Source organism: Tribolium madens, unplaced genomic scaffold (genome assembly GCF_015345945.1).
Source record: "Tribolium madens isolate multiple individuals breed KSU strain unplaced genomic scaffold, Tmad_KSU_1.1 Scaffold_20;HRSCAF=117;Tcas5.2_LG4, whole genome shotgun sequence".
Lineage (NCBI taxonomy): Eukaryota > Metazoa > Arthropoda > Insecta > Coleoptera > Tenebrionidae > Tribolium > Tribolium madens.
In genome coordinates, this window is record NW_025400985.1 from 7,087,589 (window position 1) to 7,099,763 (window position 12,175).

Genomic DNA, 12,175 nt, shown 5'->3' on the forward strand with positions numbered 1-12,175 from the left:
TGCAACCGGAAACGATTTTGCTTGACAAATACTTAACGTACAACCCCTTAAGATTGTTGAACTGATGTTAATCAAAAGCGTATTCCAATGGTAACCTTTCAAAATTAGAGTCAGGATTGCCAACAGATTTATTCATTCTGGATCACTTTGTATTTGAATTTTTAAACTATGCTCATTGGTGTGCAATTTTGTTATTTTAATATGTTATTGTTTAAAGCTATCAAAAAGCAATCGAGTACTTAAAAGAATTTTCTAAGGCTTTGATTTTGATTTTGAAAAATTAATTTCTGGCACCAAATAAAACAATGGTCAGTGGCATTAAAATTCTTCTGAAAACACTTGGGTTATTTTCTCAACCTTGTAAAACTAATAGATATACTCTACAATGCAACTCAAAAGCGGTTTTTCTATTTTTACTCTAAGAATACCCAAGAAAAATGCTATAATAGCGACGGGAAATAATCAATATTCCTCAAGTTATAATGTTTGTAACGGGGTTGTTCAGCATAACCGCGCGAAACGTGACCGTATCACAATCTTCTTCCCACCATGTCAGTGACTCCAACGAAATGATAGACTACAAAAGCACTTCCAGTGATCCCCTAATTGAAAGAGTGTCTTCAGCAAATCTCGATGGCCCCATTTCACTCACATGGTTATGGGAAATAATAGTACGCACAAAACGTCTACCAGGTAAAAATCTTTTTTGGAAAACCCCCAATTAACTCAGTAATCAGATGATTTAGATCCGAAAGTTCCTTTTATTGTCCTGCGAGATCGACTGAGAAATCCTGAACGCGAAGTCCGCCAACATGCTTTGAGAGTTCTCGCAGATTTAATTCCGGTGATCGACCAGAATCTTCTAGACAAACACTTGGAGTTTCTCCTCCCGGATTTAATCATAAATCTGTCACATCTAGCACCAGCAGTACGGAAAAGCACAATCGATGTTCTCAAAATATATTTGAAACACAGTCCATACCCAAATGAAGCCCTCAAAAAATTGATGACTGCTGTCGCCGAAGATAGTCATTTGAAGCAAGGACTTCTAATGGCAGTTCCGTATTTTTCAAATTATCAGATTAGTGAAGACACTTTGATTTTTTTGATACGGCAATTATTCGCAGCTACGAATCAGGATTTTCTCAAAGAGACCTCAATCTGTTCTTTGATTAAGACAAGATCTAGACTTGGGACTGAAAGATTTAATAATTTGATAGGGGACAAACTGAACGAGTTTTTGGAACTTTGTAACCAACAAAACATTCATTTGAAAACGATTGAACCCAATGTAATTCTCGAAACTGAGATAACTCTAGAAACAGGTCCAGCTATCACAATGAAGATACACGAAGAGGAAGAAGAAGAGAACTCTTCAAGCAACGAAATTGTAAGGTATGTGTAAAGAGTTTATCAATTTTCACTATTATTCAGGAAATTAATTACAAAAAGACGGATGTGTTATTCTTTTTTTGTCAATCGATTCGCCAAAAAAATTTGAGTTTTTTTTTAATTTTATTTTTTTTATTACTTTCTGATTTTTTAATGAGTGACTTTTAGACACACCGAAAGCGATTTGGAAATGGTCACTCGGAGTCCTCGCAAAGTCCACTTTGGGGGTGAAGTGGTTAAAATGCGGACCCCTGAGAGCGACTCCACTCAGCAATCAAGTGACGATAACGATATCCACACTTCAGTAATTATAGATCGGCCTACCAGCATTAAAATCACCGTCAGTGATAACATTGCTGCTATCAAAACTCGGCATAAGAGTATGATTCCGGTTAGAATTACCACAGGGTCGAATCCGGCAACTCCCCGGAAGAAAATCAAAGCGAGAAGATTATACAAATCTGCGCCTGATCTTGGACGAAATTCCAAGATTCCACTCCCCTTTAACGGGAGTTCTAAAAAGAAAAACAAAGACAAGGAAAATGAAGAAAAATTCAGGCGTCACAGTAGAGGTGAGGACGAGTTTAGTCCAATTCCCATCCACGAGGAGATTGAAGTTTTCCACAATTTAACACGAAGTCCTCAAAGGCCTAACACGGAATCCGACTCTAACACATTTACCAGTTTCCAGATTTGTCAAGACAAAGAAAATCAAGATTCAAGTAATTTGTCTACTTGGGAAATTATCCTTCGTGATCTTAGTCATAAGGTAAGCAGCGTGTCGTGTATAAACACCTATAACTGGGTCAAAAGAAATATGAAACGGAATAAATTAACATAATTTTTGTGTGACTAGCCAAATATTTGCATTTCGAGGGTAATAGCGTGCCGAATTTTCCTTTATTGGTGAATTAATCAGCTATTTTAGGCCAATTTAGAAATATTTTTTTAGAAATGTCATTGTTTATCGATTATTGTATTAGGTTTTGTTCTACATTTTTTTGTGATTGAGGGGGTGATAAAAGGGCGTTGACTCGTCGCAAGAGCGGAAAGTCGGGTCATATCAAGAAATATACACCTTGAGTGATATCACTTAGAACATTAATCAAACTTAAAAAAATAAAACTTATCTTTGGTAAAATAAATGCAATAATGTAATTAAAAAAAATTATTCGCAAACGTCACAAAAGTGACTCTTTTATGACTAAATGACACAAAAAAATTTTACCTTTCAGGCATGGAGTAAAAACTTTGTTTTTTTGCTTAAGCGTTTTTACTTTTACCATGACATATATCACTGTTATCTCTTTCTTATCTCTTTTGCTGCTTCAGCAATTTTTGAAGAGGTACATCAGCATTCGACATTTTGCATTATTAACTGGACTAGTCATCCGCTAGTTAAATAATAAACACTTTCAAAAATCTTAACACAAATTTTGATACTGACGCGTGACGTTTGTTATAATTTTATTGCAAATCGTCTTGATTATTTTGTTCATTTACTTGCTAATTATAGTGTGTAGGTTTTTACTCTTGATCTGAATACGTTTGCGGATAAAATAGTATATGTTATTTGGAGTAAAAATGAGTTTATATGATTTAGGTAATTATTAAATTATTAAATAAATGTTCAACTTCACTTCATAAACTATCATCACTTTTACTCACAATGTCATAATATACTATTTATTTAATTTTGAATAAACAATAATCATACTAGTGTGCTTATTTTTTTCTAGGACGTTTGGATTAAAAGTCGGGCTTTGGACGACCTCAACCAACTTCTCCGCAAAAACACGCCAATTACAATCACATCTCAACTTTTCGAAAGTTTATTTTCGTGTGAAAAACAACCACGCCTTCAGTCACGAGCTCAGGTCAGTCTCATTGTTTAATTTTCTCAAACACTCACCCTTTTCCAATTTTCAGGAAACTCTCATTCTGACTATTAACCGAATCACTCCCCAAACTATCACTGAAACGTATCCTCAACTCGTCAACGATTCAATAAGAGTATCACCACCTCCAGGTGTCCGCCTCTCCCTCCTTCTCATGCAACGAACTTCTCCTAGAAAATTCTTCGAAACCTTGAAAGTCGAGCCAAAAGACCGAGAAGCTGCCCTCCAAGCCCTAATTGCCGCAACTAGGACTTTTCCAAGCTCGGAAATCGACATGAATCGCGGGATTTCAATGGCTTTTGATGCTATGAAAGATTCGAAAAGGGCAGTTAGACAAGCTGCGCTTGAAGCTTTGGCTAGTTTGGCCCAAGTGGCTGGAAATACGATGATACTCGATGCTGTTCATGATATGTCAAAGGATTTGGACGATTCGGAACATATTTTGACTATTGTGCGGATGAGATTGTCGAGAAGACAACTGCCGACTGTTGATTTAAACGGTAGTGTGAGATACTCGAGTCCTCGGGAAGAAGAAGAGTTGGAATGGTTGTGTGGAGGAGGTCCCCATCTGACAAAAACTTCATCTTTGAATTCGATCAAAGTGTCGAATTACTGGAAGCACAATTTGCGGCACGAAATAGTAAGTTTTTGTTTGGTGACGTCAAACATGCAATGTCACGAATGGGTACAGCAATATTGATCAAATGCAGACAATATGTTGTTGTGTCGGCTGTATGCGTTAAAAGCTGTGTCTTTGAATGACTTTTTTGTCGGTTTTTTGACCCCACTTTACAATAAATCAAAAATTTTTGGTTTCAGGAGGAGGTGAATGACAATTCAAAAACTGAAAATGGGATTCTCTGCCCTGTCTACGTCCTTCGCGACACTTCGCAAGTCAATGGTCGCCACTACCGGAATTATGATCGGGGACGGTCAAACTCGCCTCCAAGTCGTCAAGATAGCTTCAGTGATAGCAGTGGGAAAAATCAAGGAAAACGGTTTTTCAGACAGAGTGATCATCAATTCCGGAAGAGTTTTTCTTCGGAGCAAATTTATAACGGAAGTTATAACAACTCGATGTCTAGCAGCAGATCGTCAACGACTTCTACTGGTTGGTACTTAAATATTCTCTAGGTTTCAGGAAGGTTAAATTTAATTTTTTTAAGTTTCTTCTCGGAGTGGTCTTTGGTTGAAGGATTTTCGATCAGGGATTCCAGTTCCAATATCCTCTGATACGAAATTGAAATTTCGAACGCATAGACATTCATCGGACTCTTTTAATGGCCCTTTGGTTGCTCAAGAGCCGATTAAAAACAGGTAAGGACAAGAATTTTATGAAATAAAATGCTTTTTTTATTTTCTTTGTTTTTTATTTATTTATTAGTAATGAGTTGCATAAGTTTAACTTGGGCACTTTACAAGGTTGAATTTTAATCGTGACATTTAATTTTATTACACCCTAGATATTTTTAAAAAATGTTATTGATCACACGCTAACGAAGCTTGAATAATTGAAGCAAGTAAAGTTAGTTCTGTCGACGATAGATAAAGCATTAAATACATTAAAATTAGCACAAATAAAAACAAGCAAAGCAAATTTTTGCTTTTTTACTAGTGGTCTTAACAATAACATAATGTAACACAAAAACACAAAAATACGATCTCCTTCTGTTTATTATTTTTAACGGTTTCACTGCTTTTACAAGATATATTGAAAAAGTTTAATCTATGGATGATTTCGTACACATTTTTAAATTTTAACTGAAAACGGTCGTACAAAATGCCTATTGTGACACCAAAATAGACAAAAGCTCTTGTACGTTTACCCTTACTTATGCTTTGAACACTTATTTGTTCTTATGCTCTTTCTGTTTTTATTATGCTTTGCGTTTTTATTTGCTCTTATGCGCTGTTTTTCTCTCTCTTGTTACACTTATTAAAACATGTACACATGTTTTAAAGTTTACGCCATTATGCGCCCGCCATCTTTTATTACTAATTTGAATTCGTATTTGAATTTGACTTAGTGAAAAATTGCTGACTTGAGCGGGGCTCGAACCCCGGACCTACCTACCAGAAAGCGGATCACTACACGTCGACGTCTCAATTTTTCTAAAGTTTATGTTTTGCATTTTTACAACGTTTTCGTAGTTTTCTAAGTTTCTTAAACCCCTAAGAGTGGGTTTAATTTTGAAGTTTAAAATATTTGTCGAAATTTTGAGCGATTTTTGCAACCCGGAGCGGTTTATTATTAATAACTTCGAATTTATTGACGTTAGTTCTTTTTGTTTGCTAGGTACCGTTGGAAAGAAAATTTAATTTTTTATCATATAACAAAAAGATAATTTTGTCTTACGTTAAATAATTATCGAGAAGCTTGCTGTAAAAATTAAAAATATCCAAAATATTAGTTCAACTATTTATTACTTCTAAACGATCAAAACTTTTGCAGTTTTCTTGACGCCAATTGATTTCTCTGAACATTTTACATATGTATACATAAAAACATTACAACGTTTGAGGTACAGTTTTGCCACAATTTACAAAATAAAAAAAGTTAAAATTTGTAAATCTTTTGAATCTGAACTTCTGAAGTTATGACAACATCGAAAATAATTGTATACAAAATTCGAATGTTTAATTTGGTTGTTTCTAAAGTATAATTTTAGTTTTAATACCACCACAAAAAAGTTTTGTTTCGCTGCGCCACTGTATACAGTACTTATAAAATTCGTTGTTATTTGTTATTCACGACGTATTTTATAGACTAGCGTATATTAACTGCTTACATAAGAGGTAACTTAAATGCACTGTAGAGACAGTATAAGATACTTGTGTTGGAAAAAACATATAATTGAAATCGTCTCTAATTAGATTGTAAACCAAGACATTCTCATTTAGTTTCACCGTAAACCTCATCAACATTTTTTTTCACTCTTCCTACTCGTCGAACTTTATAAAAGCTTATTGTTGTAACCTGACATACGTTTCTTGATTTACTGTCAATAAATTTTGAAAAAGTAATTTTTTTTTCTTGTTCGTAGAACACGTTTTTGTTCGCGTATCTCGTCGTTCTTTGTTCTCACAACAAATTTTCTGGAACACGACGCATTATGATAATAAATTATCGATTTTCCATTTTCCGGAAAACTCTCAAACATCTTGCCCTAATTAATAATGTAGCCCAGCATAACTCGACCTATTAAGGTCACAGGTGATGATTCGCTCGCATGTCTCGTCATAATTACACCCATCTTGAACCCATTTACAAACCCATCGAACTGTCGACGCACCGTTGAATCGATTTTCTACTCTATGTACCTATGTGGGAGCGTACTAATTACAATTATTGATCGCTTTCTGCATACATTTTAAAAAGGTTATTTCGCCGCGAAATCGTAACGTGGAATAGTTCCTGGAATTAACCCCATTGCAGACCCTTATCACCTTTTGATATCGTTACGACGTATTCTGCCATCGACCTATGACCGTCTGCTTTGAGGCCACGCGGAGGGGTAGAGGTGGTCAAGACAATCAATGCGGCCGGAAAATTAGTTCTAAAACACTTTCAAGTGGGAAATGTTGTGCACAAACGCTGCGTTTTTCAGTGAGAAAAGTGACAAAAAAGCGAATCCGTGGGGCCTTCAAGAGCAGAATTGGTCATGGTCGTGGTGTATTTGTTTCAAAAGAAAAATTGTACCAGTTGATACTCCAATCAAAAATGAAGAAAGCACTCAGTGAGTGACTCTGGGCCTAATTTTTACACCAAATCTTGTTATTTCTTCTAGAACTAAACTAGAAACTACCCAACTCACTCCAATTCGGCTGAACTCAACTCATAGTTTTACTCAACAAATTCCTCCTCCGTCATCAGGGTCTGAATCTTCGGGCTATTTTACACCACCAGCTGAGCATCACTTGAAAGAAGAAGAAGGTGAAGAAGAGAATAATAATTTACAAGAACCTAATTTTCAAATAGTCGAGTCTGAAAATTCTGAAGTTCACGAAGTTGAAGATATTGTGAGTTAATTGAAAAATTTATATTTTTTTTAATTGAGTATTTTTAGAGACAATCGTCGGCAAGTTCTGCTGAAATCCGTGAAGTTTCTTACGATGAAGTCGACAGGCACGAAATCAAACGTTTTAATTCGTTGGAAGATGTCGATTTTACGGAAAATCGCCATTTTTCCGAACCTAGGAGCAAATCCCGGACTGAACCCTCAATCAAATCCAGTTTACCGGAAATATCTGAACGCAAAAACAACTCTGCCCCCCCACTCGAACTCCCTCTAGTGCCTTACAAATCCCCCGAAGTAACCCCAATTAAATCGCAACTCCCGGGTTCAGTAGCCTCCAACGAAACCACACCCAAGAAACTATCGGTAAGCCAATTTAAACCAATTTTCTTTATTTATTTTATGAAATTTTTATTAGGGTCAATCACCAAGACGCCTTACCCGACGCAACACGAGTTTGAAAAGAACGGGAAAATCGCCCAAAACACCGGCAATTAGTCGACCCAAGGAAATTCTAAACCAGGCTTTAGCCCAAATGGAGAGCTGTGATTGGGAGACAGTAATTCAAGGCTTAAATTCTCTCACCAGACTCTCACATACGACTCCGGAAGCTTTAGAGCCGCAAATGCATCAGATTTGCATGACTTTAGCTAAAAATATCAAAAATTTGAGGTCTCAAGTATCCAGGAGTGCGTGTCATGCCTCGAGCGAACTTTTCAATTCGTGCAAAAAGGGCCTAGAAATGGTAATTTTTTACGATATAGTTAAAATTTTGTTTTACTTTTTTTATTTCAGGAGTTAGAGGAACTAGCCACTCCTCTCCTCCACCGCACCGCCGACACCAACAAATTCTTGCGAAGTGACGCAAATGCGGCCCTGGACGCCATGGCTCTTAATATGTCGGTGCCCAGAGTCGTTGCTGTGATTGCCAATAAAGGATCGACTCACCAAAATGGGGTTGTTAGAGGAGCGGCGACGAGACTTATGAGTGATTTGGCGATGAGACTCGGTTCTGACAAAATTTTTCAATTACCGAAGGAAACCAGGGATAAATTTTTCCTAGTGGGTGCTAATGGTTTGACTGAAGGGAGTTTGGAGACGCGAAAACATGCGAAAGCACTGATGTCGGCGCTTGTGGGCCACGGGATGTTTCACAAAGTGTTGGTTGAGGCTGTGCCTCAACACACATTGAGGCATATTGCCAAAACCATAGCTGGGTTGAAGTGAGCAGGGCACTTCTTCCATTTATGTTTCTAGGAGGTAGGAGAATCAATTGTTTTAGGTTGAGGTTTTTATTTATATAAAATTTATGGCAAAATAAAATATTAAATATAAAAGGGTGTTTTTTTTTTTAATACATTTTTTTTTCACAATTATTATTTTTTTCAAACAGTCTACAGATAAAAATAGAAGCTTTTGATTATCAAAGGCATATATTTTAAACATTTAAACAAAAGTTCGAATAATCAAATAAACACCTATTACCTGTAATCTCTAATGTGATTTTATTTGTTAAAATATTTTTGACAATCCTGATTTTAAAATGGGAAAAAATTAAACGCTAAATTATTAAACTAAATGAAAAATACATTTGCTAAGTAGAAATACTAAGCACTAAGAGGTAAAAATATTAATCGCTAGGTGAAAATAATAAAGTTTTATTACCCATAAAAAATTCTTACTAAACAAAAGTAAATTCCCAATAAAAAATGTTGTCATTGCTGGGAAATGGTTAAAACAGGCATGTAGGTAATAATAAATATCGATACTATTAAATTAAATTAAATATCGATTAGAATATTTTACTAAGCAAAACAGTATTATTTACTTAGCATTTGATACTTGGCATTATTATTTTTTTACTTATTACCTAGCAAATCTTATTTTAATACTTAGCATTCTTACTTAGCATTTAGATTACTTGTTTGTCGTATTGACCATCTAATTCTTATTTTCACCACTAGAGGTCTCTAATGTTCCAAAATTCGATTTCTCCGAGTCAAGTTTTAAGAGTCTTCAATAATAGGTAGTTCAATGTTAAGAAAAGTACTAATTGTATAAAAATGTTGTCTTTGAACATAGGAGATATTTGTGTTTAAGTTTAACTTAATTAAACTAAAAATGAAATATTTTTTGCAGGATTATGAAACAGCAGTTTGCTTTATTTTCTGTTTGTGTGAATGTCACTAGTTGGCGCTCTATTCTTCGCGGATAAGCTGTTGTATTTTCCAACATTGAAAAGTTTGTTTGAGAAAATCCTGAAAATAACAATTCTAGTTGTGCCAGTAAATTACATCGATTCTTTGATTACAAATAATTTTAGTTTGTTAAATAAATTATTTTAATAAAATATGTAATTGTTTCTGTAGTAACATATTACGATAGTACCAACAAGGCAATTTTAGTGTTGTATTATTACTAAACCAGGAACATAACATGCAAACAAATTAACCCCATGAAAGAGGCGTAGAGACCGTGGGAGAGCGCCATATGGATGCCCCTTTATGAAATCATTTATTCATTAGAGTTATTACATTGTTCTTCATTAATGCTGTTCTTATTTGTTATTGTGCGTTTTAACTTTAAGGATTTGATAATTGAGCATAATGATTTTTGCGATTTACGCCTCTACATACTTATAAAAAATGTTCGGTTCATGTGATTAGAGGCTTCTTAGTAGTTCTTAGTTCTTTGTGGTACCGCAGCTCCTCTCAAATTTCTTCACTAAGGCCCGAATGACAATATTAACGCGGTGTGCCGTCTCAAAGGCTTAAAACGTTTTGAAAATACGAATCGTGGCTTGAATAGGAGCGGAACTGTTTGTAAGCCGAGACAATTATTGGCGTAACTCAACACCCTGTATAAATATTTGATTAGTGCGTTGGGTTTTTTTGAAGAATTTCAATTCGAAGTATGATCATTAAGTGAGATAATGAGAATTGCGTGCTGGTGTAATGAGTAGGTCGAAGCGGTAAAGGTGGTAGCGCCATATAATAAGATGTGTCAAAGATGTGATCCACTATTGTGAAGAGTCTGCAAAGTCATCGCTCACAATGGACATGTAAGCTGACTATGCTATCATTACGGCAACACTATCACGTGTGTTAACAAACACCCTCTTCTTTAATTATCAGTGGACCGCGAGAAGAGATTTTGATGAAGGGAGATTTACTTGGAAGAGGAATAAAAAATTTTGCAATGATAATAGGTAGCACTTATTTTGCTTTTGTCTTGTTTTTTACTTTTACCAGTTTAGTGCTTTTAAAATATCTACTTATTAGGTAGTAAGATGATTATAGGACTAATCTCGTAAAGGTTCACTTTGCGACGTGTTTTGAGTCTGCAAAATAGTCATTCACTCTCTAATAAAATAATAAAATAAAAAAAGGTAAAAAATTTGCATTAAAATTTTTCGTAAAAGACAACCGAATTTCATTACCTCAAATGTTACCGATTATTGGCAATGTAAACTGAAATAAAGTACTTACCTATATTAAAAGATGCAAACTTTACTTACATTGCTTTTTTTGTCAATTTTCCAACGCGAAAATGCAGATTGCACCCATTCAGATGAGACCAAGTTGAGTTATTTTGACTTCCTTAAAACAGCATTTTAGAGGACTAATCCTCTGAAAGTCCATTTTGCGGCGTAATTTGGGTTTGTAAAATAATAATCTTAGTGAGCGAATGCAAAAAAAATATAGTAGGTAAAAATATTGTACTATACAGTATCTCCCCGGATTGAGTTTACAAGAAGAAGAAAAAATTATCTTTGATTTTACGTCAAATCTGCAAAGGAAAAACATTTTTTGCTTCATCTGAAAGAGAAAATCTGTAATTAAAACATCATTATTCTGATTCATTGGGAAGAAAAGTTCATTTTTCTCTTGATTTTGGATTAATTTTTTCCTGCTTTATAACTCCTATCACATTGGCGGTTTTATTTTCTTGACAATGATGTCACTTTTGACAATTAATTAATTAATTATTTAATTAATTATTAATTTAATTATTAATAATTAATTAATTAAATGATTATTGTTGCTAAAAATGACTTTGTATTTTTTTTCTTAAAGCTGTTTTTTTGAGTTGCCGTTTATTAAAATTATATTTTTCACCCACATTTTTGTTATTTAACTTGCGTAAACTTATTTATCAAAGTGACATCGTTATCAAAAAAGTAAAACCGCCAATGTGATGGAATTTAAAACGCAGAGAAAAATAATTAGTCCAAAGTCGAGAGAAAAATGAACTTTTCTTTCCACTGAGTCAGAACAATGAAGTCTTAGTTATAGATTTGCTCGTTTTAGGTGAAGCAAAAAATGTTTTTCCTTTTCAGTTTATATGTATTACATCAGCTATAAAAATCAAACTTTATTTAACTTAAAATCAGAAATAAATTGTAAAAAAACTGTGAATTAGTGAACCAATTAAATTAAAATTCAAACACAATATAATGAAAAATATTAATATCTTTTATATTTTTTAGAACCTTAAAACTAGGATGGATTTTTAAAATATTTTTTCCAATTACTTAGCTCTTTATTTCAAGTGTAACCTTAAAACTAATATGGGTTTTTAAAATATTTTTTTTAATTACGTATCTCTTTATTTCAAGTGTAAAACTTAAAAAAACACACGTTTATTGCAAAAGTATGTTTTACTTCAAGTACAAATTAGAAAAATAATTTAAAACATTTTTGTAAAAAGTTGTGCTCTGCTGAAATGACTCCTCATATTAGAATTTTTAGATAAGAATTGGTTAAGTCTTCCGAATATGTATATGTACACTTTAGAACGCACTGAAAATAAAAAGAAAAACTAGTTTTAGGGACAGTAGGTACAATTTGTATTTTCATACATTTGTAT

At 34.1% G+C, this 12,175-nt stretch overlaps 1 protein-coding gene across 1 annotated transcript; it reads left to right on the top strand.

The window, feature by feature from the left end:
• Nucleotides 1-482: 482 nt before the first annotated feature.
• On the top strand, nt 483-8,624 carry LOC123005190. Its single transcript, XM_044398844.1, has 11 exons — nt 483-693; nt 738-1,395; nt 1,561-2,161; nt 3,132-3,269; nt 3,322-3,930; nt 4,110-4,401; nt 4,457-4,607; nt 7,079-7,310; nt 7,358-7,672; nt 7,725-8,051; nt 8,102-8,624. The coding sequence occupies exons 1-11, from the start codon at nt 483-485 to the stop codon at nt 8,531-8,533; spliced, it is 3,966 nt and encodes a 1,321-aa protein (XP_044254779.1). The 3' UTR covers nt 8,534-8,624.
• The last annotated feature ends 3,551 nt before the right edge of the window (nt 8,625-12,175 follow it).

Coding starts and splice junctions, on each gene's coding strand:
- LOC123005190 (XM_044398844.1), top strand. CDS start 483: ATGTTTGTAACGGGGTTGTTCAGCATAACCGCGCGAAACGTGACCGTA. Junction 694..737: donor ACGCACAAAACGTCTACCAG/GTAAAAATCTTT, acceptor CTCAGTAATCAG/ATGATTTAGATCCGAAAGTT. Junction 7,673..7,724: donor CCACACCCAAGAAACTATCG/GTAAGCCAATTT, acceptor AATTTTTATTAG/GGTCAATCACCAAGACGCCT.